The sequence below is a fragment of the Pipistrellus kuhlii genome, unplaced genomic scaffold (assembly GCF_014108245.1).
Source record: "Pipistrellus kuhlii isolate mPipKuh1 unplaced genomic scaffold, mPipKuh1.p scaffold_m20_p_6, whole genome shotgun sequence".
NCBI lineage: Eukaryota > Metazoa > Chordata > Mammalia > Chiroptera > Vespertilionidae > Pipistrellus > Pipistrellus kuhlii.
Window position 1 is genome coordinate 4,586,607 of NW_023425562.1, and position 20,771 is coordinate 4,607,377.

Here is a 20,771-nt window from a genome sequence, read left to right on the forward strand (position 1 = left end):
TGCTTAATTGTCATTGCAACTTAACATAGCTACCAGGAAATCCTGACCCAGCCGACCTGTGTGCCTGCGTACACACGTTCATCATTGTCACTTTCCCGATGTCAGTAAATGACACCAGACTCAGCCCAGAAGCTCAAGCTCTAAACTGAAGAGTCCTCGCTGAGCCTTCTCTTTACTTCACTCTTCTGTTAATCTAACAGCAGTTCTTTTAGTCTCTACCTCTGAAATATCTCTTAAACCATCACCAGCCTTTATTCTGTATAGTCGCCACAGTCATAAAGAATATCCTCACTTTTTTTTCCTTTTTATTTATTGATTTTAGAGAGACAGAGGAAAGGGGCGGGGGGGGAGAGAGAGAGAGAGAGAGAGAGAGAGAGAGAGAGAGAGAGAGAGAATATATATATAATTTTATATATATATATATATATATATATATATATATATATATATATAAAATTATATATATTTGTTGTTCCACTTATTTATGCATTCATTGGTTGATTCCCATATGTGCCCTGACCAGGGATCAAACAGGAACCTTGGCATCAGGATAAAGCTATACCCACCTGAGCTACCTGCCAGGGCCCAAAGCTATTCTCATCTTTTGATTGGATGACTACAGTAGCCAAGGGATAGGTCTGTTTGTTTTGTTCATTCTCATTTGCCCACCTGCCAGTCAGTCCTTTTCCACAGACTGGTCTGAAAGATCTTTTTAGAATATAAATTAGAATGTGTCTCTTCCTTGCTGTGTAAATCTCTCAGCAATTTAGAAGAAAATTCAAGCTCCTGACTATGTCCTGTAAGAGCCGGTCACCTGACCCCCCTACACCCCAGCCTGGCTTTGTGCCTCTCTAGCTTGCTCTGTGTCCCAGCTTCCTTCCTGTGTTCTCAGATCACCTCTGAGCTCTTTGCTTCTTCATAGTCTTCGCACTTGGCACCTTGTCTGGCCACTTTCATCCTTCTGGTGTCATAGTGATTATCACCTCCTCGAGGGTCTCTCCTAAGCACTCTAAGTAATATAGACCCTCTTCTTAGTTACTCCTCATCACAATATTCTGTTTATTTCCCTTCTGACAATCACCCAATTAGTTTAACTTTTCATATTGATTAGTTTAATTTCCATTTTCATTCACTAGAATGTGAAATTTATTAGAGCTAGGACCTCAATATTCTTGTTCATTTTTGTCACTCAGCATGTGTCTGAATGTTTATTACATAGAAGGGTCTCTTTAAATATTGACTGAATAAATAGATGCATGGACAAATGAAGACACTTTTCCCATTGTCAGTGGCTTTAGAGATTAGGGAATGAAATAATATGTGAGCAAGCAATGTCAATAAGGTGTGATAGGTGCTAATTGTATGGTGGTATATGATAACATGATAATATAACATGAAGGGAGATATGCAAATAAAACTTTTCATTTTTAGTATAAAATATAAAATAGCTCATTTTAACTGCAGAAGTTTTAGAAAATCTAGAAAAGTATAAAACAGAAAATGATCATCTACCATAATTTCCCGTGTCATTAAAAAATTGCACTCATAGATTATTACCATTCCGACTTCATCTTTTGTGAATTGCCTTGCTGATGTTACTTGCCGATTTTTCTTTGGAGAATTTACCAATATTTATTTCGTGAGTCTTAAGAATTCCTTACACAAAACAGGTCATTCACCTTTTTGCTGGCATATATAATTACAGATTTTTTTCCAACATGCCATTTGACTTTTAAATTTGTTTTAGACTTTGTTAATATACAAAACATATTTTGACATCATAGTTATTGAGAAGGTATTGTATTGTATATTTAAGTAATGCATATTTCAATTTTAAGAAATTGACTTTTAAGCATTTGTCAATTTCTAGATTTATTGAATTTAGTTAGAAAATGTACAGATCCAAACCTATGTGGTTTATTCTTTGATGAGTTGATTGAAATTATACTTTAGTCTGTTATATGATTTTTGTGTAAGTAACCCATGAATATTTTAACATAAATTTTATTATCTAAATTCATTAACATTTGTTTAGGAAATGCATCATGGTTTATATTGTGTACATACTTGATAGATGCATTTTTTTTTCTGTTTAATTTGTCAAAATCTAAAACATGGACTAAATAAGTATAAATACAGTTTTATTTAAACTGTATCTACTATTTGTTTCCATCATTTTCTCCTTTTAAGTTTACTGACTCCTACATTCTTTTTAAAAAAATTTTTTTTTTTTTATTTACTAGAGAAAGGGAGAAGGAGAGAAAGAAACATCAATGATGAGAGAGAATCACTGATTGGCTTCCTCCTGCACCCCCAAAACTGGGGATTTTGCCCACAATCCAGCCATGTGTCCTGACAGGGAATTGAAGGATGACTACCTCGTTCATATGTCCATGTTCAACCACTAGACCACGTAGGCCAGGCCATACATTCTTTTAAATGATCATTTTAGTCCACTTAATAGTTTTTGTTTCCCTTTTGGTTTAAATTCTGCTCTGATGCTTTTACATTATTTTTGAAATAACTGGTTTTTTTGTTGTTGTTGTTGTTTTTTCATTTGTATTTCCCTATTATTTCTCTTTGTTCAAATTGTTGTTCTCAAAATTTATGAGTCATTCTGCTTTAGGTATTATCTGACAGCATACAATTAGGTTTTGTCTATTTGGACAGTCTTTGGGCTTTTCTCTATTTTAACCTATTTATATTTGTTGTCACAAATATTCTTGTTACTTTTGTCATGTTTATTATACAACTTGAATAGTTTTATACTGTTTCTTTATAAATGTATCCTCTGTATTTGTTCTATTTTCTTGTTATTTTTTTCCTATGGATTTTGATTTTGGTTTCATTTGAACTACTAAAAACATAATTAGATATGGGCCTTCTGCTGACTTTCTCTCTGCTGATAAGGCAGCTATCAGTTTCATTTCCGCAAACTTCCCGATCCTTCCTGCATGGTTCTGTTTGTTAACTCTCTCTGAAGGACCCTGTGTCTTAGTAAACCCCCTTCCCCAGTGGTTGTCATGCTGATGCCAGCTGCTCTATGTTTGGTGTGACTGCCGTTCCCGAGTCACTTTATGTAATTCCCAGGCTGCCATATGTTGACTTAGGGGAAGCTGCCTCTTCACAGCCATCACCACCCTCTCCACCAGTCCCTGTGGCGAAGGCAGTATTGTAACGGGCTTGCCAGAGTTGAAATGAAGTTGATGTGGAATTGGTGCTATAGGTATGCATGATTATCCAATGTAGTGGGGCTACCCCAGGCTTGTTGAAAATATAAGGTGTCCCAAAAATTGACGCACACTTTGAAGGATTATAAAGTCAGTGTTGACTAACATACAGTACATTTTCAAAATTAAGTGAGTTATCATCTGTTAAAATGTATATACATTATTTGGGACACCCTACCTAGGGAGGTCCAGACAAGCCTGTAAACTGTGGAAGACTTGAGGTTCAGGGTACCACATGAACCTGAGATCAGGTTTAAGAGGAATGAATTGGGAGTGGGGTGTGGCGTAGGAGGCTGTGCCAATATATAGGAAGATTGAATTTCCACTCTCTGAAGAGGAGGACAAGTCTGAGTCTGTGGCTGACGCTGAGTGGAAGATAAAGTCATTAGAGTTAGAGAGGTCAGTGGGTTGGTCTGGTTGTCCACATGGCTAGTCATAGCTCCTAGATGAAGGTAGAGGTTGTGTGACAAAGAAAGCCATTAACTGAGCCACAAAATCTCTACTGAAACAAGCAGTCTGGGCGGGAGTCAGAATGGAGAACTAAAAAAAAAAATGTTGCCCTTGGATTCCTAGATACCAACAGATGTGCAAATTTTGCAAGGTGTCATTAAGGAATTCAGATGGACTGTGTTCCTTGGGGATATAGAATCAAGTCAGGATTAATCCCCGTTTTCTTACGGGAGCTCCCAAGGTAAGCTCCTCCCCCACCCTTCATAAGAAAGTTGGGGTGTTAGGAAGTGATTCTACTCTGTGTTCCACTTGAAACAACCATGGGAACGGTACAGATTGGGGTCGGCAGGCCACACTTGGGTCGCTGTTCTTGCACCCAAGCATTGTTTCTGAAATCTATTAAAAGATGTTCCATGTGGCTGACTTTCCTTTTGCTCGTCACAGGCCTTTCTACCTTGTTTTGAAAATCCAAGTCAATTGCCAGGAGAGCATCCTAGCCTAATGTAAGGTCTCTTCGGCCGATTCTAATGGGAAGCAGAACCATGAAGGGTTTTGGGGAGTGGGCACATTCCTACGACCAGTGCCTACAGCCATTTCTGTGGAACTGACTCCCGCCCTGTGTGTGTTGCAGGTGATATTTGAATCCGTCTCTTTGAAAGGTCATCCTGGCTACATCGCCGTGGACGAGGTCCGGGTCCTCGCGCATCCATGCAGTAAGTGTGTTCCCTTCTCCTCGCGCAGCCTCACTCCTCCTCGTCAGACTGGGCGGCTTGGAGGCTGCCACCCCCCTCTGCATTCAGCTCACAGACATCTCTCACTCTCTCTGTTTTTTAATTCTTCCGAAGGGCTTACGTCCTCAATGCAATCAGTCCTGAATAAATCCATAATTCTGCCAGCCTGTTCCACAGGCAGCACCTCCAGCAATTTGCAGAGACTGGCAAAACATCTTCGTTTGAATCTCTCCCCATTATTAAGGGAGTCTAAAGTCCTGATTGTTTATTAGCGGGATTCAGACCACTGAAGTGGAAGAATTAGAGGGCTTTGGATAGAATTCTGTGCAATTGTCTTTTTTTTTTTTTTTTTTTTTTTAAAGGAGCACCACCAAAACACTGAAGAAATTAGTACACTGTTCACTCACAGGGAAAAGTACCCCAAAGCTATTAATTTTTAAAAGTAATTTTAAATTCACTCATCAGCTCTGTGTAGGCGTAGAGAAAGATTTCTCACGGCGGTTAGTACTTACGGTACAGTGTCAAGAGCCCTCCAGGGCATTCCACTCCTCCGTGCCCATCAAGGTTCCCCTTGAATTTCTCTCCCTTCGCTGTATTTATTGTAAGACGTTTGAATGTGTTTGGGCAAGGAGCTGCGGTTCCCAGGTTCATTAAATCTGAGAGGGGACAAGTCCTGGATGTAGGTAGTGGAGATGACGTCATATCCCATGGGGTGGGGGGCAGCTGTCATCAAAGGGATGTGCGTGGGGATTATGGTAGCCCCTAGGAGGACTCTGGGATGCCAGCCCCATTAGTTAGTGTTCTACATAGTGGAGATTCCCAGCAGCCATCTGTTTCCAGGCAACTCTTAGTAGGGCCCTCTCTACTCCCCCACTCCCCTCATAGCCATGAGTCATGCTATTGGTGATGGTGCCATTTGCTGTTCCCTCAAGAGACATCAAGTGCCCTGCCCTTTCCACCCTCCCATTCGGGGGCTATTCTCATTTCAGGCCCGTCCATGCTGCTTTTATTTAAAATGGCTCTTCCTACTCCTGCTGCAATGAATGTGTCAGAGCCTTCCTTCCCCTGACGCCATTATTTGACTCATCGCACTGGAGCACCTTCTCTGGAGGAAACGGACAAGTCCCAAGGGGTTTGGGCAAGACAATATTTGGGGTAACTGAGTTTGGTGTCTGTGCAAGAGACGCTTCTTTCCCAGAAATCAGCCGGCATCTCAGGAATGCTGAGGTCCTGCGCCACTCTCCATTGCTTTCTCTGGCTAAGGTACCCCTACCCTCTGTGTTACTTTCTGAGTCTTTGGAATTCTCTCTAATGGGTCTGTCCATTCAATCTCTGGCAAATGTCTCTGATGAACTTGACTTCATATGGAAAGGGTCCCAGAAACCCTCCCTGTCCCCACTGTGCGGGGTTTCCATGGTGGAGATGCAGATGAGTCCCCCTTTCTGGGATTAAGTCTTCCCTTCCCTTACTTCCTGGCATCAGTTTCAATTGCCCATTGGAGAATGAGCTTCGTCCTCAGCCTGGGCAACTGCTTGGGGAGATGTCTGCTCTGTCTGTTGTTCATTGAACCTCAAGCCTGCACAGCCGTCAGTTTTGAGGCAGTCTTTCTGAAACAGGTCTTAGCACTCAGCCCTACACACATCCCATCCTCAGAGAGGACACTTTGTTGCTTCCAGTGCATTCCTGCTCCCAATCCTGTGAGTGAAGTTTGCCCTTGCTCTTCCTAGCAGGTGGTGTTTGCCTCTTCCCAGGAGAATCTGGCCTAGCTCTCTCCCAAAACCCCAGAACTCTGTGCTCTGATGAGAATGTGTACCTTCACCAGGAGGCTCAACTATACACCTGTCTCTGATCTCAGCCTCAATCACCTTTAGGGTCAGATTGGCAAAGCTTGGCCTTGATTCTCAACACCATTTATGGTTTGCCATTGCAGCCAAATATTTCCTTCTCCTTGAGAAATCTCCAAGAGAGAGGGTCCCCTGGAGGGCACATGGATGCCTTAGAATCCTCCTCTTAGAATCCTCTGGTCGGGGCTGCTTCTGAATTTAGAATTCTCCCAACAGCCTCCTCCTCCTCCTACTGAGGAGGTATGTTGCATGGGTTATGGAATTACTGAGGGCCAGTTACCCAGCAAATGGGCCGTGGGATATAACTCAGGAAGACGTGACCCTGGCTGAGCTCCAGCATAATGTGTTTCGGCCCAGTTCAGTCTGGATGCTTAGGTAGCGAAAACTTAAACTTCCCAGAAATCAAAGCGTGAGGACTCTGTGATAGAGGTTGGAATGGGAAAAGTTCCATTTAGCTGTGTATACATACCATCCTCAGAGATCTAGCCACCATTCATGAGTCAGGTGGAGTTGAGCAGAGCCTTCCCTAGGCCCCTTCCCAAGGACCCTTGCTCAGCCCAAATCCAGTCCAGGTGTCCATCCATCCTTTCTTTCAACAAGTAGACTTGAGCATTAGCTGCGTGTCAAGAACTTTTACTGGACACAGGGAATATCTAAGTGATCAGGATAAGTTAGGTCCTTGTTTTCACAGTGTATATTTAGCAGAGGGGCAGAGGGAGGAAATACACTAGATAAATAATATTAAATAAGTCACTGATGTAATTTCAGATAGCGGTAAGTGCTATGATTATAATAAAGGCGAATAACTAGAATATGGGAGGGCTCCTTAGATAAGGTGGCCAGGAGACAAGTCTTTAAAGGCATGATCTGAGCTGCACCCTGAGTCACAAGAAGGGGTTCGCTGCGTATGGGTTTGGGGCGGGGCATTCCAGGTAGAGGAAACCTAAGTGCAGAGGCCTTACAGCAGGAACCACTGATGGTGGGGGTATCCTGGGCATTGTGTGCAGGGAAAGTGGTCTGAGCTAACACCTGGGGCTAACACCTTGGGGGAGGAAGCCAGGGCCTGGCCATGCGGGGCCCTGAGAGTCATCTGAGCAGTTTCTATTGTAATCTAAGTGTAGGGGGCGCCACTAGAAGGATTTATGCTGGGGGTTGATATGATCTCATTCAATTGTTAAAAGATCATTTCGGTTACTCTGTGGAGAGAGTTGAAGGGGAATAGAGACAGGAAATCTATTAGAAAGAAAGTTCTGGATTCATGCAAGAGATCGTGACAGCGGCCCAGACCAGGGGGGCAGAGAGCCACTCATCATTCAACAAGTGTTTCCTGAGCAGGGACTCCCTGCCCATACTATTCTGGGCTGATGAGACTAAGAGAGTTTCTTTCTCTGCTCTCATGGGATTCCCTCAAAGTGAAAGAAACTGGAAGTGAAACAAATATCAGGTCATTCTATGACCTACAGCAATTGGTGTATTAGTTTGCTGAGACTGCCGTAACTATACCTCACAGTCTGCAGGCCCAGACAGCTATTTTCTCACAGTGCTGGAGGCTGGAAGTCCTGGATGAAGAGGCAGGTGTGGTTTCCTCCATGGCCCCTCTCCTCTGCTTGTGGATGGCGCTCTCTCACTCCATCTTCAGTGGCCTTTCCTCCATGCACAACTGCCCGTGTGCCTCTGTGCCCAGATCTTCTCTTCTCATGAGGACGCCCGGCAGATTGGATAGGGCCCACTTCAACAACTTCATTTCTACTTAATAACCCCTTTAAGGGCTCTCTCACCGAATACAACCCCAGGGTGAGTTATTGAGCATTAGGGCTCCAACATAGGAATTTGGGGGTACACTTCAGCCCATAGCAGATGGCAAGCCATACTGTGAAGAAACATAAAACACAAAGATGGACAGAGGTGGGTAGATTAGGGATACATTTAGGAGGTAAAGCCGACTGGTCCCATGTGATGGTTCGATGGGGAGCCAGAAGCACCGGAAATGGAGAATTCCCAGCTTTGGGGCTTACACCACTGGCACAGGCTCAGATGGTGTGAGTCTGGGGAGGATTGATTTCTGCCTTCTAACGTACTGACTGTGCTCATGAAAACACATGCCCTGCAACCTGCTGGTGGCTTCGGACTGTCCTTTGGGCTGACAGTGCCTTCTTCCTGACTCTAGTGTTAATATGAATGCATCTATAAGTTCACTCAAAGATGGTTAAACATTTAACTAGATGGAGAAATGCGCCTTCTCTTTATGTCAAGCTTTTAAATTCTTCACTTCTGTCCTCCAAAACATCATTTATCTTAACATGTGGTCAGCATTTATTATTAAGTATCCAAAAATTCCAGGGGGGTTGGTGCCCCATTTGGAATTGTATTCTTGATCAATTTGAGCTAGAGTTAGGGCTTTTTAAAAATATATATTTTATTGATTTTTTTTACAGAGAGGAAGAGAGAGGGATAGAGAGTTAGAAACATCAATGAGAGAGAATCATCGATCAGCTGCCTCTTGCACACCCCCTACTGGGATGTGCCTGCAACCAAGGTACATGCCCTTGACGGGAATCAAACCTGGGACCTTTCAGTCCACAGGCCAACACTCTATCCACTGAGCCAAACTGGTTTCGGATAGAATTAGGGCTTTAAACACTTGCCTCACAGTCTCCAAAACAGTGACGAAAAGACAGGCATACCCCTAGAAGGAAATCATTTTCCCATATAAACCAAAACCTCTCGTCTATATTTTAAAGCCCATTGAACATTTTTTTGGTGTTATTTTTATAGTGTTTCAGCCACAGTTACCCTCCTCTGTTGTTTCTCGGTGTTAGCTGATAGCCGCTGAGGTTGTAACTGTGTACAAGAAATGTCAGCACAATTTTCCACCCAATTTCAAAGTTTCTAACTCCTAAGTTGACTTTTAGAATTTTTTAAACTGTTTTTTTTACACCAACCTTGTGGGACAATGTCATTGAACCCGTGAAGCGTCCGCGACACGTCTCTGATGTATGTACTGAGCCTTCTCCTCAATTGCGTGGCTTCCTACTGAGCGCTGTCAGGTTTAAAGCGTGAGATAAAGGGCAGAATAATATGTCTTCAGATGCGGCAATGACATCTGCAGGAGTTTAAATGTCACCGGCATCAAGGCATTTTACCCCACATGCACAGCAGCTTCCTGATAAGCCTGTGCAGCAGGATCCTGTTTTAGTCTCCATGGGGAGGAAGTGTGGAAGGCTGGTCTGGATCCTGAGGTCAGCTGTATGTGGGTGAGTTGAAGCTGGTGGGGATACTATTGTGGGTGCTGGGGGGGGAGGGTGGGAATAGCAACCGAGAGAGCACAGGGCTTAGCAGTAAACTGGAGAGTGGCACTGAGGTCGAGAGGAGGGCCAGAGAGACCAGGAGTTCAGAGAAGTGGACCAAACAGGTCGCCGACGTAAGGAGAAGGTCCCCAGAGAGAGATGCCTGTCGTGACCTGGCGATGAGACCAGGGCTCAAAGATCAGAGACATGGATGAATGGTAACACTCGGGACAACGAAGCTTCTCAGTTCTCTACCACTGAACCTAGAAGGAAGGGAGGGAGAGGGGTGGAAGGTGAGAGAATCAAGGGAAAAGCTCTGCCTTGTCAAACCAGAAGGTGGGGTCAGAAGAAAACAGGGACTTTGGTCCAGAGAAGATCCATTTTTAATCGCAGAAATCCCAAAGGTTCATCCATGTGCCCAGGGTTCCCCAAGGGTAAGGGGCGGCATCCTGTTCGGAGCCTAATGCAAAGCCTCCCAGCGCTACAGCTAAGACTCTGAGCTCCCTTCTCTCGTGGGGTAGATGTTCCCTTTGCCCTTTAAACCTGTGGCATACATGGGCTTTGGACTCATGGAAGATACTATTCTCCTGTGAAGAATTGACTTGAACTGATGGCTCCTAAAATAACTGTGCAAATTATAGAGGAGAGCAGAAAGGAAACCATTCCAGACAATGAGAGCAGCGTGGCAGGTGTCAGGTTGACTAGACGCGAGGAATCTTCAACTCTGAGATGCTCACAGGAGAGGTCTTCCGTGGGCCCTGGACTGTTGATCCCACTCGAGCCGTGGGTCCGGAAGGTAGCATGAGGGGGCCTCTGAACTATTGTTATTTGTTTAAAAAACAAACAAACAAAACAGAGTAGAAGGTATATGTTTTTGTACAAGCATTTGCCTAATCTCACCAAGGTTCTTGGTTTTGCTGAGCTTTAGAGGCGGTAATGCAGTTTGGTAGACAAGATAGTTGAGAGGGTGAAGGCGATGAGGACAAAATGTAAGGATAGTGATCACTGGAGATAAAATATTTGGGAGCAATGAGAGGCATCTGGAGAATCAGCACAGCCTTTCCTGTGAGCCCTGTCTTTGGATCCTAGGGTCCAGGTGAGACCATTGACCTCCCATCGCCCAGGAAGCAAGAGAAAGTGCTCATTAAATGGGTGATTTGGGGCTCACATAGGCCTGGTCTGAATCCCATTTCTGTCATTACTGCTGTGTTGCTTTGAGCAAATTAAACTTGGTGAGCCTTGGCTTCTGCTTCTCTAAAAGGGAAATTATATTATTGTTTGCTTTACAGGAATGTTATGAAGTTAAATTAGATAAAATCTCTAAAGCATTTATCACAGTTCTAGTACCTGGCATTGTAGGAGCTTTCAAAGAAATGACATTATCATTATTATGTGTCTCTCTGGATATTTGACTTGCTCTGGCAAACAGGCCTTTTTGTACCTGTACCTCCTTGATCCTCTTAGCACCCTCATTCCCCCATTTAATCCCATTCTGGGAGTGGTTGATATGATAAGGACCCATGGCATTTTTGTACCTCATTGAAGAAACTCATTCTTCTAGGCATAGGTTACCAATTCACTCATCTTCGAAGTGCTCACATAGGTGAGGACTTACCCCCAGAAGAAAGGAGATAACCCTACATTTAATTCTAGAATTGATCGCTTATAGACCCCAAGTTTCTCTTGAAAGTCCTTTCTTCTGCTATGCCAAGTCCCCAAAGTAAGTTCCCATCTCCTTCCCATCATTCCGAGACACAGGAGCTTACAGCGAAGAATGTAGACTGTGAACTTTTTTTTTTTTTTTGGTGAGATTTCTGGACCTCATTTCACTTACTGTGACATGGAGATAATACCACCAGCTGCGCCGGTTTAAAAGAGCTACTGTGTAGACACTGCCCATGACACCACTCACAGTCCACCTATGGGAATGAAATCTGCTAGTATCGGAGGTCTGAGTTCCAAAGGTGCTTCACTTCGGCTTTCTTCTTTCTACCCACCCAGGCTACAGGAGGGATTTTCTATGGTGGACCCCTCCCCCGATTTCTTCTTCCAAACAGCAGTATCACCCAGCAGTTCATATGGACTTGAGGTCCTCAGAGACCTGGACTTATGGCTTGTTTCCCCCACTTTCTGGCTGCCTGGCTGTGCCAAATCATGTAGTCCCACCGAGCCTTAATTTTCTGACCTGAGAGATGGAGATACTGCCCACGCCATGGGTTTTTGTGAGGTTTGAGGCAAGAGGATGCATGGAAGCTTTCAGAACATGCCCAGCTCATAGCAAGCCATCCATCCACAGCTGCTCCTCACTGAGCCAGGCGGCTCCCCAGGAGCACATTCCCCCTGCCAGGGTCTGTGCTGAGCTGCCCGGTGCCCACCGGGAAGGCGGTTCCCGCGGTTGAATGCTGTTCTCACGTGCTCTCTGGTTTCTCTCTTAGGAAAAGCGCCTCACTTTCTGCGGCTCCAAAATGTTGAGGTGAACGTGGGCCAGAATGCCACCTTCCAGTGCATCGCTGGTGGGAAGTGGTCTCAGCATGACAAACTCTGGCTCCAGGTAAGGATGGGAGAGGCCCCCTCCTCACCCCTTAGTGAGGGAAGAATGTGCCTGCTGTGATGAAGGACTTGGTGGGGAAGGGGAAGGGATATTTTTTAAGTACCTCTGCTCCTTAGATGACATTTAGCATCTATGGTCTTATTAAATAGCAACATCAGTATACCCATTTTACAGATGTAGCAACTGAGGCTGCGCACATAAAAGTGTCAGAATAAGACCTTCCCAAACTCATAAGCTTTGTCCTTTAATCCCTGATTCCCAGGGTGAAGGCAAACTGATATTTTAGATTCCGGGTATGTTTGCATTTTTATATGACTTTTAGAATCACTTTGTCAATGTCTACAAAAAACAAAAACAAAAACTGGAGGGCTTTTCATAGGGACCAATTGCAGCAAATCTAAAGGTCACTTTGGGGAAAACTGACATCATAGCAATAATGAGTCTCTGACCATGAACATGATGTATATATCTTCACTCATTTAGTCTTTAGTAATTTTACTCAGCAAGGTTTTGTAATTTTCACTGTGTATAACTTTTGTCAGACTTATCCCTAAGTATCTCATGTTTTTTGATACTACTTAAAAGGCATTTAAAAAAAATCTCAATTCCTGATTTTTCATTACTAGTATGTAAAAATCCGAATGGCTTTTATATATTGATCTTATATCCTGCAACCTGTTAAATTTAGTATGACTATTTAAATATAATTAATTAAAATAAAATACAAAACCCATTGCACCAGCCACATTGCTGGACAAATGTGGGCACAGAACATGCCTGACATTGCAGAGAGCCTGACCGGAAAGCATAGCTCTGGAAAGATGGCAACTTACAAGAACTGCTTGTGAGATGCCGACGCCAGTTCCCCCCAGCGTCATGTGTTAAAACACTTCTGTCGTTTCTTCTGACGGCCACAACTTGGATATTGGTTCCTAACGCATGCCCAGCACGCTTTGATGGTCACTCATAGTTTTGCTTCTCTTCTTGGACTTGGGCGCATTTCCTGCGGTTGGAAAATCTCTGGGTACAGATTGGTTCCTTCTTGCTCCTTAGCAGGACGGTAGAAGGAAAATGACAGCGATGCCTGCCTCTCCCGCTCCCCTGGGCTGCCGGCTGACCACAGGAGAGCCCAGTGCCCTCCCACATGTCACTCACGTCTTACGTGGTGTCATTCACTCTTTTCATCGTCATTGGTGGTCAAGTGCATCAGGCTCCCAAGGAGCGATGTCATTTCAACGGCACAGCTTGAGCTGAGTCTTGAGGAAGAGACGGGACAGTCACCGTACTTTCCCGTCTCTATTCGGCTTTCCCAATTATTTTATGATCGTTGCTGCTGCAGTGCTGAGTCGCACACCCTGAGCCTGGAGTCTAGGAGTGGAAGGACGCTAACGCAGAATGCAATTGAAGTTTTGAAGAAATCAGGTGGGGACACGCGGCGTGGCGCTCTCCCTCGTTTGGTTTATCTACGTTTCGGCATAAGCCAAGTCCTATCTCACAGAATGCTTTCCAGGTGGCTTACAATGGCACCTACAACGTGACAAGATAGCAGAAATTACAGGTGAGGCGCGATAGCGGGAGAAGAATACGGCGCAGCTGGGAAGAATGCTAACTCGTGTTCCAGCAGCGGAGCCGCCGACGGAACCGAGGCCGCCTGTCAGATCCACGGTGCCCGGTGTCCACGAGATAAACACAATCCAATTGCTCGGGAAAGTTCTCACTGTGGTTCACACGGGCCAGGCAGAATTGTTCCCAGGAGTCCTCGTAGAGAAACAGCCGTGATGGAAAGAACGGCGCTGCCCGCCGCGGCCTTACGGAGGGCACGCGGGGGAGTGCGTGGGCTTGTGGCACATCATTTGCTTGGCGAACAGGCAGCTCGGGGTTGTGGCTGAGGAGGGGGCCAGTATTGGTGGGCAGTCCAACTTGACAGGGGTCCCTCGCTCTCTGGTGATCCATCTGTGCCCTGGGATTCTTCTCCTGCGCCTGGTGAGTGAACAGATTAAATATCTCTTTAAGGAAACCTTCCCCAAATACTGTCTCCCTCATCTATATTTCAGGAACTGTCGGGAGGCAGGCAGTTTCCATATGCTCTCTGGCAAATGCCCGCTTGGCTAGTTAAGTCCAGAGTTATATCCAACAGCGTCACTGGAAATAGATTCACATCTTTCTACACCTGCTGCCCCAGAGGCAGCCGCAGCCTGGACTGGCCACGGGCTGAGGCAGTGGCTGCTTTCTCACGCAGCTTTCCTGTGGATTTGCTCCAGCACCTAGAGGTGCAGCCTACAGACTCGCCCGAGTTCTGTTCCATTTAAACAGCGCTGGGGCGACCGAGCCCGAGAAGCTCCAAAGGAATCGAAATAGACACATCGTGACCAAGAGTCCCCACAAGACACCCACCGCAGGCCTACCTTCCAGCAAGGCTATTTCCTGCCGTCCTTCCCGAGATGAGCCGAGAATCTCTGAGTCAGCAGAGGCAGAGACCTCTTTATCCACCAGTGCTAAGTCAGGGGAATGAAGACACTTTGCTTCCAGAATAGCATGTCCGTGGCCCTTCTCTCTGGCGGGGATTGGGGAGCCGTCGGTGGGCGGGCTCACAGTTTGGGATAAATCCTATCCCCCGTGCTGTACGGAACGCTTGCCTTTCTTTCCACAGAGCGGGGCTCTGTAGCCTGCTCATCCCTAAATGGGCTCGGGTGATAAATGAACAAGTTAAACGGAAGAGCACCCCGTCCCCTGCTTCCCACTCTCCTGGAAACTCAGGATGCTCTTAGGAGACCCCATCGGCGGGTTCTGGCTTTCACGGGGCTACAGCGTGAGTCCTGCCTACAGATCCACGGATAGCACCGGGCACGTGTGCCTGGCACAGCTCTAGTCCTGCAGGGAGGAGGCGGATAAAGGCCCAGGACAAGTTATCCACAGCTCGTCTCGTTCTGCGCTGACTCCTCCCGAGGCGAAGAGCACGCACAGTGAATGGTGCGCGATGGATCGGTGGCCTCATTCATGGCCTGCTTCTTTCTTGTGGGATGTTTTCGTCTGAAGGACCCAAACTTGCACGTTTATAAGCATTTTTTCAAGCACAGAAACAGAATGCATTCTCAGTAGACTGTCTAGTGTAAGCTTTGGGGCCCTTTACATAAGGTGACCAGACGTCCCACTTTTGGCGGGACAGTCCTGATTTTTAACAATTTGTCCCGCGTCCTGCTGCGTTTTTAAAAAAGTCCCGATTTTTGGAAAGAATGCATGACAAGCTAGGGAACGGCGGGAGAACGGGAAGGGAATATACCGTTTTCAGCGGCCAAGTGGCTATTTAGCCAGGATATGAGTTTTATATTATTTTTGTTAATTTTATAATGTTAAACTTTAATAATAACAAATAGTTGTTGAGAACTGATTATCGAGAACTGTTAGCAAAGTTCGCAAGGACAAAAACATTTTGTAACTGTCTCTCAGACGATACCCATCGTACTGCGTGCTAGTAAGGTAGTTAAAAGTGATGTCGTTACAAATCAGCTATTCAGATGATTTAGGTAATTTATTTATTTCATAAATACATAAATTTTCTTGAATTTAGCAGATTATTTATATTTTATTATTTATATTTTATAGTGGTAGCAAAAAGTCTAGCACCGGCCTTGAAAGTGACACTGACTTACATTACAATTAAGTGTTGAGACTTTGAAAGCCATTTTATGTGTGAAATATAATTTAACAAATTCTTGTGAAAAATTTCATGACCTTTTAAACAGCAGCAATCTACTAAAAAAGTTCACTCAAATGAGAAATATGCCAAAGAATAAAATAATACTATACATAATTTTTTATTTGTAAATTGTACTTATGTTGAAATTAAAAAAAAATATTACAATACTATTTTTGCATTCTATGAAAATTTTTGTTGCTCCATATAGACCAAATTTTTAATCAAAACCCCCTTCCCCCATCCCCTGTCAATGGTGTCCCGCTTTACCAGTGTTAAAATCTGGTCACCTTACCTTTACAGAGTGAAGAATACTATGCAGGCTAAAGTAGGTGTACCTGGACCGCCAGGAGGAGCAGTGTAGCTCAGGAATACACGTGGGCACGTTTTCTAGAAGATAAGTTGGCAGTGGATACCCAAAGCCTTGCATGTGCACATCCTCCCAGCAAATGATTGTACTTATGGGAGTTTTCTCAGGCCAGTAACCAGAGACAGGAAGATTACCTGCCAGTGTGTTCAACAGGATGAAAAGCGGAAAACAACCCGCATACCCAGCACAAGGGACTGATTAAATAGATGCTGGAATAGTGTCCTTAAATTCCAGTCATAGAACTCTCTCTAATGACATTGCCACCATATGTATTTAGGTGAAAAGAGCACCTAAAAAAAACCATTTATGTGTTCAAGGTATTCATTTTTATGAGCAAACAAACATACAGCCGACCCTCCTATATGCATAGTTTCAGTCAATGATGGTCAACAGTGGTCCTAAAATATTAAATGGAAAATTCCAGAAACAGACAATCATTCGTTTTAATTCGTATGCCTTTCTGAGTAGTGTGATGAGATCGCGAGCGTTCCTGCTCTGTCCTACACAGGCTGTGAAACATCCCTTTGTCCATCATGTCCACGCTCTGTCCGCTACCCCACCTGTTAGTCACTCAGAGGCCACCTTGCTCATGAGCTTGGCTGGCACAGAGTCACAGTGCCTGTGCTTAATAACACTTCACTTGATATTGACCCCAAAGCTCCAGAGCAGGGATGTGACAATTTGAATATGCCAGAGAGAAGCCATAGAGTGCTTCCTGACAGTGAAAAGATATGTATCTGTGGAAAAACGTAGTGTATACAGGGTTTGAAGTATCCATTGAGGTCTTGGAACTCATCCCTCTTGGATGTGGGGGAACTACTCTACTGTATGCTTTTTATTTCTATCTCTTTTCTATTTTATCTAAATATACTAAAATGAGTGTAGGTAACTAATATAAATAGAAAAAAATGTGATTAAAATGAGAAAAATGGTCAAGAATATTCTAAGGATGGCAGGAAGCCTTAGCAGGGTGGTTTATTTCTCAGTGGGGGTAGCACAGCTACCGGAGGCTACAGGTAAAATGCCCTTGGGTTTCTCCCACACCCTCGTCACCACCATCAGCTACTCTCTTTTATAAAAACTCACACACTGTGTTTTTATTGATTTCAGAGAGAGGAGTGGGAAAGAAATTGAAAAATCAGTCATGAGACAGAACCATTGATCAGCTGCTTCCTGCACACCCTCTACTGGGGACTGAGCCTGCAACCCAGGCATGTGCCTTGACTGTGATCTCCTGGTTCATAGGTCTATGCTTAACCACTGAGCCACACCAGCTGGGCCCCTCAGTTACTCTTCATTAATGAGGGGGTTGAGAAATATTTCATGAAGACCGTGGCCCAGAGGGGCCTTGCTCACACTTTTCAGAGGTTCCAGAGGAGGCCCTATCAGCCCCACTGCAAGACTCATTTCCAGGCACCCCTACAAAGGACTTGCTCCACCAGGGTTTTTACAACAAAAAACGTTGAAGAGTCCCAGAAATAAGGACATGTGTCCAAATGCTCTGCACAGATCTCAGCTAGAGCTGCCTGCGTGTTTAGACACATCGCAGGCATTGAGCAGGGTGCTCACACACCCTAGCCTGGCAGGAAAAGGATCCTGCCTCGTGAGCTACACCAGGCCAAGGAGATAAGAGGGCACATTCATCTTCGCTGCGGCCTTGTCTCCCAGAAAACCCATTTTCTCGCAGGGCTAGCGCTGGCTCCCAGGGCCCTGAGTGTTCTGGAAGCAGCTCCTTCTTCTGCACCTGTACCCGGTGTTCCAGGCATGGTGGGACTTCTGCTGAAAACCTAGTGGTCACGCCATCGCTAAACAATAATGATGAATTAATGATAATACTCACTCTGGATGATGTGTATTGTGTGTCACACATATGATGTATTTAATTCTCACGACCCATAATTCATGTAGATATTATTTCTAATTTGTTGTCTAGATGAGCCTCAGGAGGTAGGTGAGAGGCACAGGGCACAGGTCAGTGTCCCCCAGGTCATGCGTGGTGGAGGCAGCATGGGAGTGTTGGCGTGTGTCCTATTCCTAAGTCCTGGGCTCACCCTTCCCTGCCCACCTCCTGGGCCTGCCACCTGTGTCACCAGCCCAGCCTTTCTTCCCATACAGATGGCTTTCCATTAAAATAAGTCATCTGTTTAGCACATCCTTCCCTGCCTCTCATTTGCACTGTACTAGATACTTAAATAGGGTTGAGTTTCTCTAATCTACATAGTCAATGCAATAAAAATACCCTGGGAATATTTTTCAAGTTACTCCCCTCGAATTGCCTTCTTGCTTCTCTCCTCCTTTCTCAGCCACATCTGTGAAGTGTGATGTCCGCACTTGCCGTGGGGCTTCCTTCAGTCCCCCTCTCTTCCCAGAGCGGCCCTCGCGAACAGCATGGTGTTTTCTTCGTTGCTAAAGCCAAGGGTGCTGATGATTTTATTGTTATTATTATCCATCCTTATATTTGATTCTTTTAGTGTTTGATGATGCTCCCCGCTTGAAAGTCTTCCTATCCTCTTTTTAATTAAAATTTTTATTTTGTTTTATTTATTATTATTTTTTAATATATTTTATTGATTTTTTACAGAGAGGAAGGGAGAGAGCTAGAGAGCTAGAAACGTCGATGAGAGAGAAACATTGACCAGCTGCCTTTTGCACACCCCCTACCGGGGATGTGCCCGCAACCAATGTAAATGCCCTTGACTGGAATCAAATTTGGGACCTTTCAGTCCGCAGACCGACGCTCTACCACTGAGCCAAACTGGTTTCGGCTAATTAAAAAATTTTTTTTGATAAAAAATGTTTTTATTGATTTTGGAGATAGAGAAAGGAAGAGGGAGATGGGAACATCAATGAGAGGGAAACATCAATCATTTGCATCCTGTATGCCCAGCCTAGTACCCAGGCATGTATCCTGACCAGAAATTGAACCAGCGACCTCTTGGTGCATAGGACTGCACTCAATCCACTGAACCAATCTGTCTGGCTCTTCCTGCCCTCTTGATTCAGTGATGTCATCTTTCAACAACTGTGAAGGGGCCTGAGGTTTACCTATTTGCAAGCTTATGAGTTAGGCTGTGAGTTTCATAGATGCTGGCAGGAGATGTGAGTCTCCTGGGGCAGAGAGAGATTGTGCCACGGGGGGAGATGGCATGTGGGCAGGCCCTTTGCACCTGCTCATCCTCTTGGCTCAGGGCTGTGGCTCAGCTCCCGGGGTGGGGGTTAGGGGGGCTGATGCCAGGACCCTCCTGACTCCGCAGGAACTGTGAACTCAGAAACGAACCCTCAGGGAGCAGCCAGCTACGTGTGCAGTGGACCCTGGGGAGCGCTTCAGCACGGCTAGTAATCAGAAATGATTTATGTCCACTTAGGTTTCTCTTAACTTTTAATAAAGAATCATCAAAAGCAGTTCTCCAGAGGTTACCAAAGAGGTTCGGATATGGTCTTAAGAGAATCAAAGTGCCAGGCTCTAGCAAGTTCCTAAATGTCATGCCATTGAAATAGGATGACTAGGAGTAAAAAGAATATTCATTACGAACGAATTGTGGGGATTTTGCCTAAATATTATCTAGCCAGGAGATTTCTGAACAATCAGAACAACTTTCAGCTGCAAATGCGGGGCCTTATTTTACTTTCCTTTTTCTTTTTTTAGTCCTCACCTGAAGATAGTTTTTCCATTGATTTTTAGACAGAGTGGAAGGGAGGGGGAGAGAGAGAGAGAAAGACACATCTATTGGTTGTTTCCTGCACTGGCCCTGACCAGGGCTGGGGATCGAGCCTGCAACGGAGGTATGTGCCATTGACTGGAATTGAACACAGGACCCTTCAGTCCATAGGCTGGCAGTCTAACCACTTAGTAAACCAGGCTGGGGTTACTTTTTTCTTTTTAAATCATGGAAGGCTCCCAGGAACGACCTGCACTAGAACAGTGCCTGTAAAACAGGCATAATGTTCTGTTGCACACAGTTCCCTCTTATTCAAGACCCAGATGCTTTCTCTCTGCTGATTGTAAGTCAATTACAAGCCCGCATGCACTCGGAAATAATGACAGCCATTTTCGCCGGCTCTGTCTTATCTCTTTGTGAAGGAATAATGTTGTGACACACAACAGCAGAGAGGACGAGGAACTGCAAACCAGCGAGGCTATTATAAGAGACCTTGATCGCTAATTAAGTCCCATGAACACACCAGACTCTCCGTGGCATCAGGTGCATCTCTTGTTTGCCTCCCCAGGAGGGTCTTGAAGATGAGAGAGGTCCGGCCTGGGCGGGGGAGGAAGTATGTGTGCTAGGGGCAGGCGTATTCACGTGGGGGTGGATCTTTGCAATCCCTGCTCTTTTTTGTTGTTGTTGTTAAATATATTTTATTGATTTTTTTTTTTTACAGAGAGGAAGAGAGAAGGAGAGAGAGTTAGAAACATTCATGAGAGAGAATCATTGATCAGCTGCCTCTTGCACACCTCCCACTGGGGATGTGCCTGCAACCAATGTACATGCCCTTGACCGGAATCGAACCTGGGACCTTTCAGTTCACAGGCCGATGCTCTATCCATTGAGCCAAACCGATTTCAGCTGATCCCTGCTCTTGCAAAGAGTGTGTTGCTTTGAGACCAAGACAATT

The 20,771-nt window shown here is 44.9% G+C and overlaps 1 protein-coding gene across 12 annotated transcripts in view; it reads left to right on the plus strand.

Annotated features, from left to right (window-relative positions):
• The window catches only part of PTPRT (protein tyrosine phosphatase receptor type T), an 845,125-nt gene that overhangs the window by 307,980 nt on the left and 516,374 nt on the right, over positions 1 to 20,771 (plus strand). For all 12 annotated transcript variants that reach the window (XM_045574406.1, XM_045574409.1, XM_036418808.2 and 9 more), the window contains exons 4-5: positions 4,312 to 4,393; positions 11,978 to 12,093. In XM_045574406.1, the coding sequence (XP_045430362.1) occupies positions 4,312 to 4,393; positions 11,978 to 12,093 (198 nt within the window). The remainder of the gene's footprint in view (positions 1 to 4,311; positions 4,394 to 11,977; positions 12,094 to 20,771) is intronic.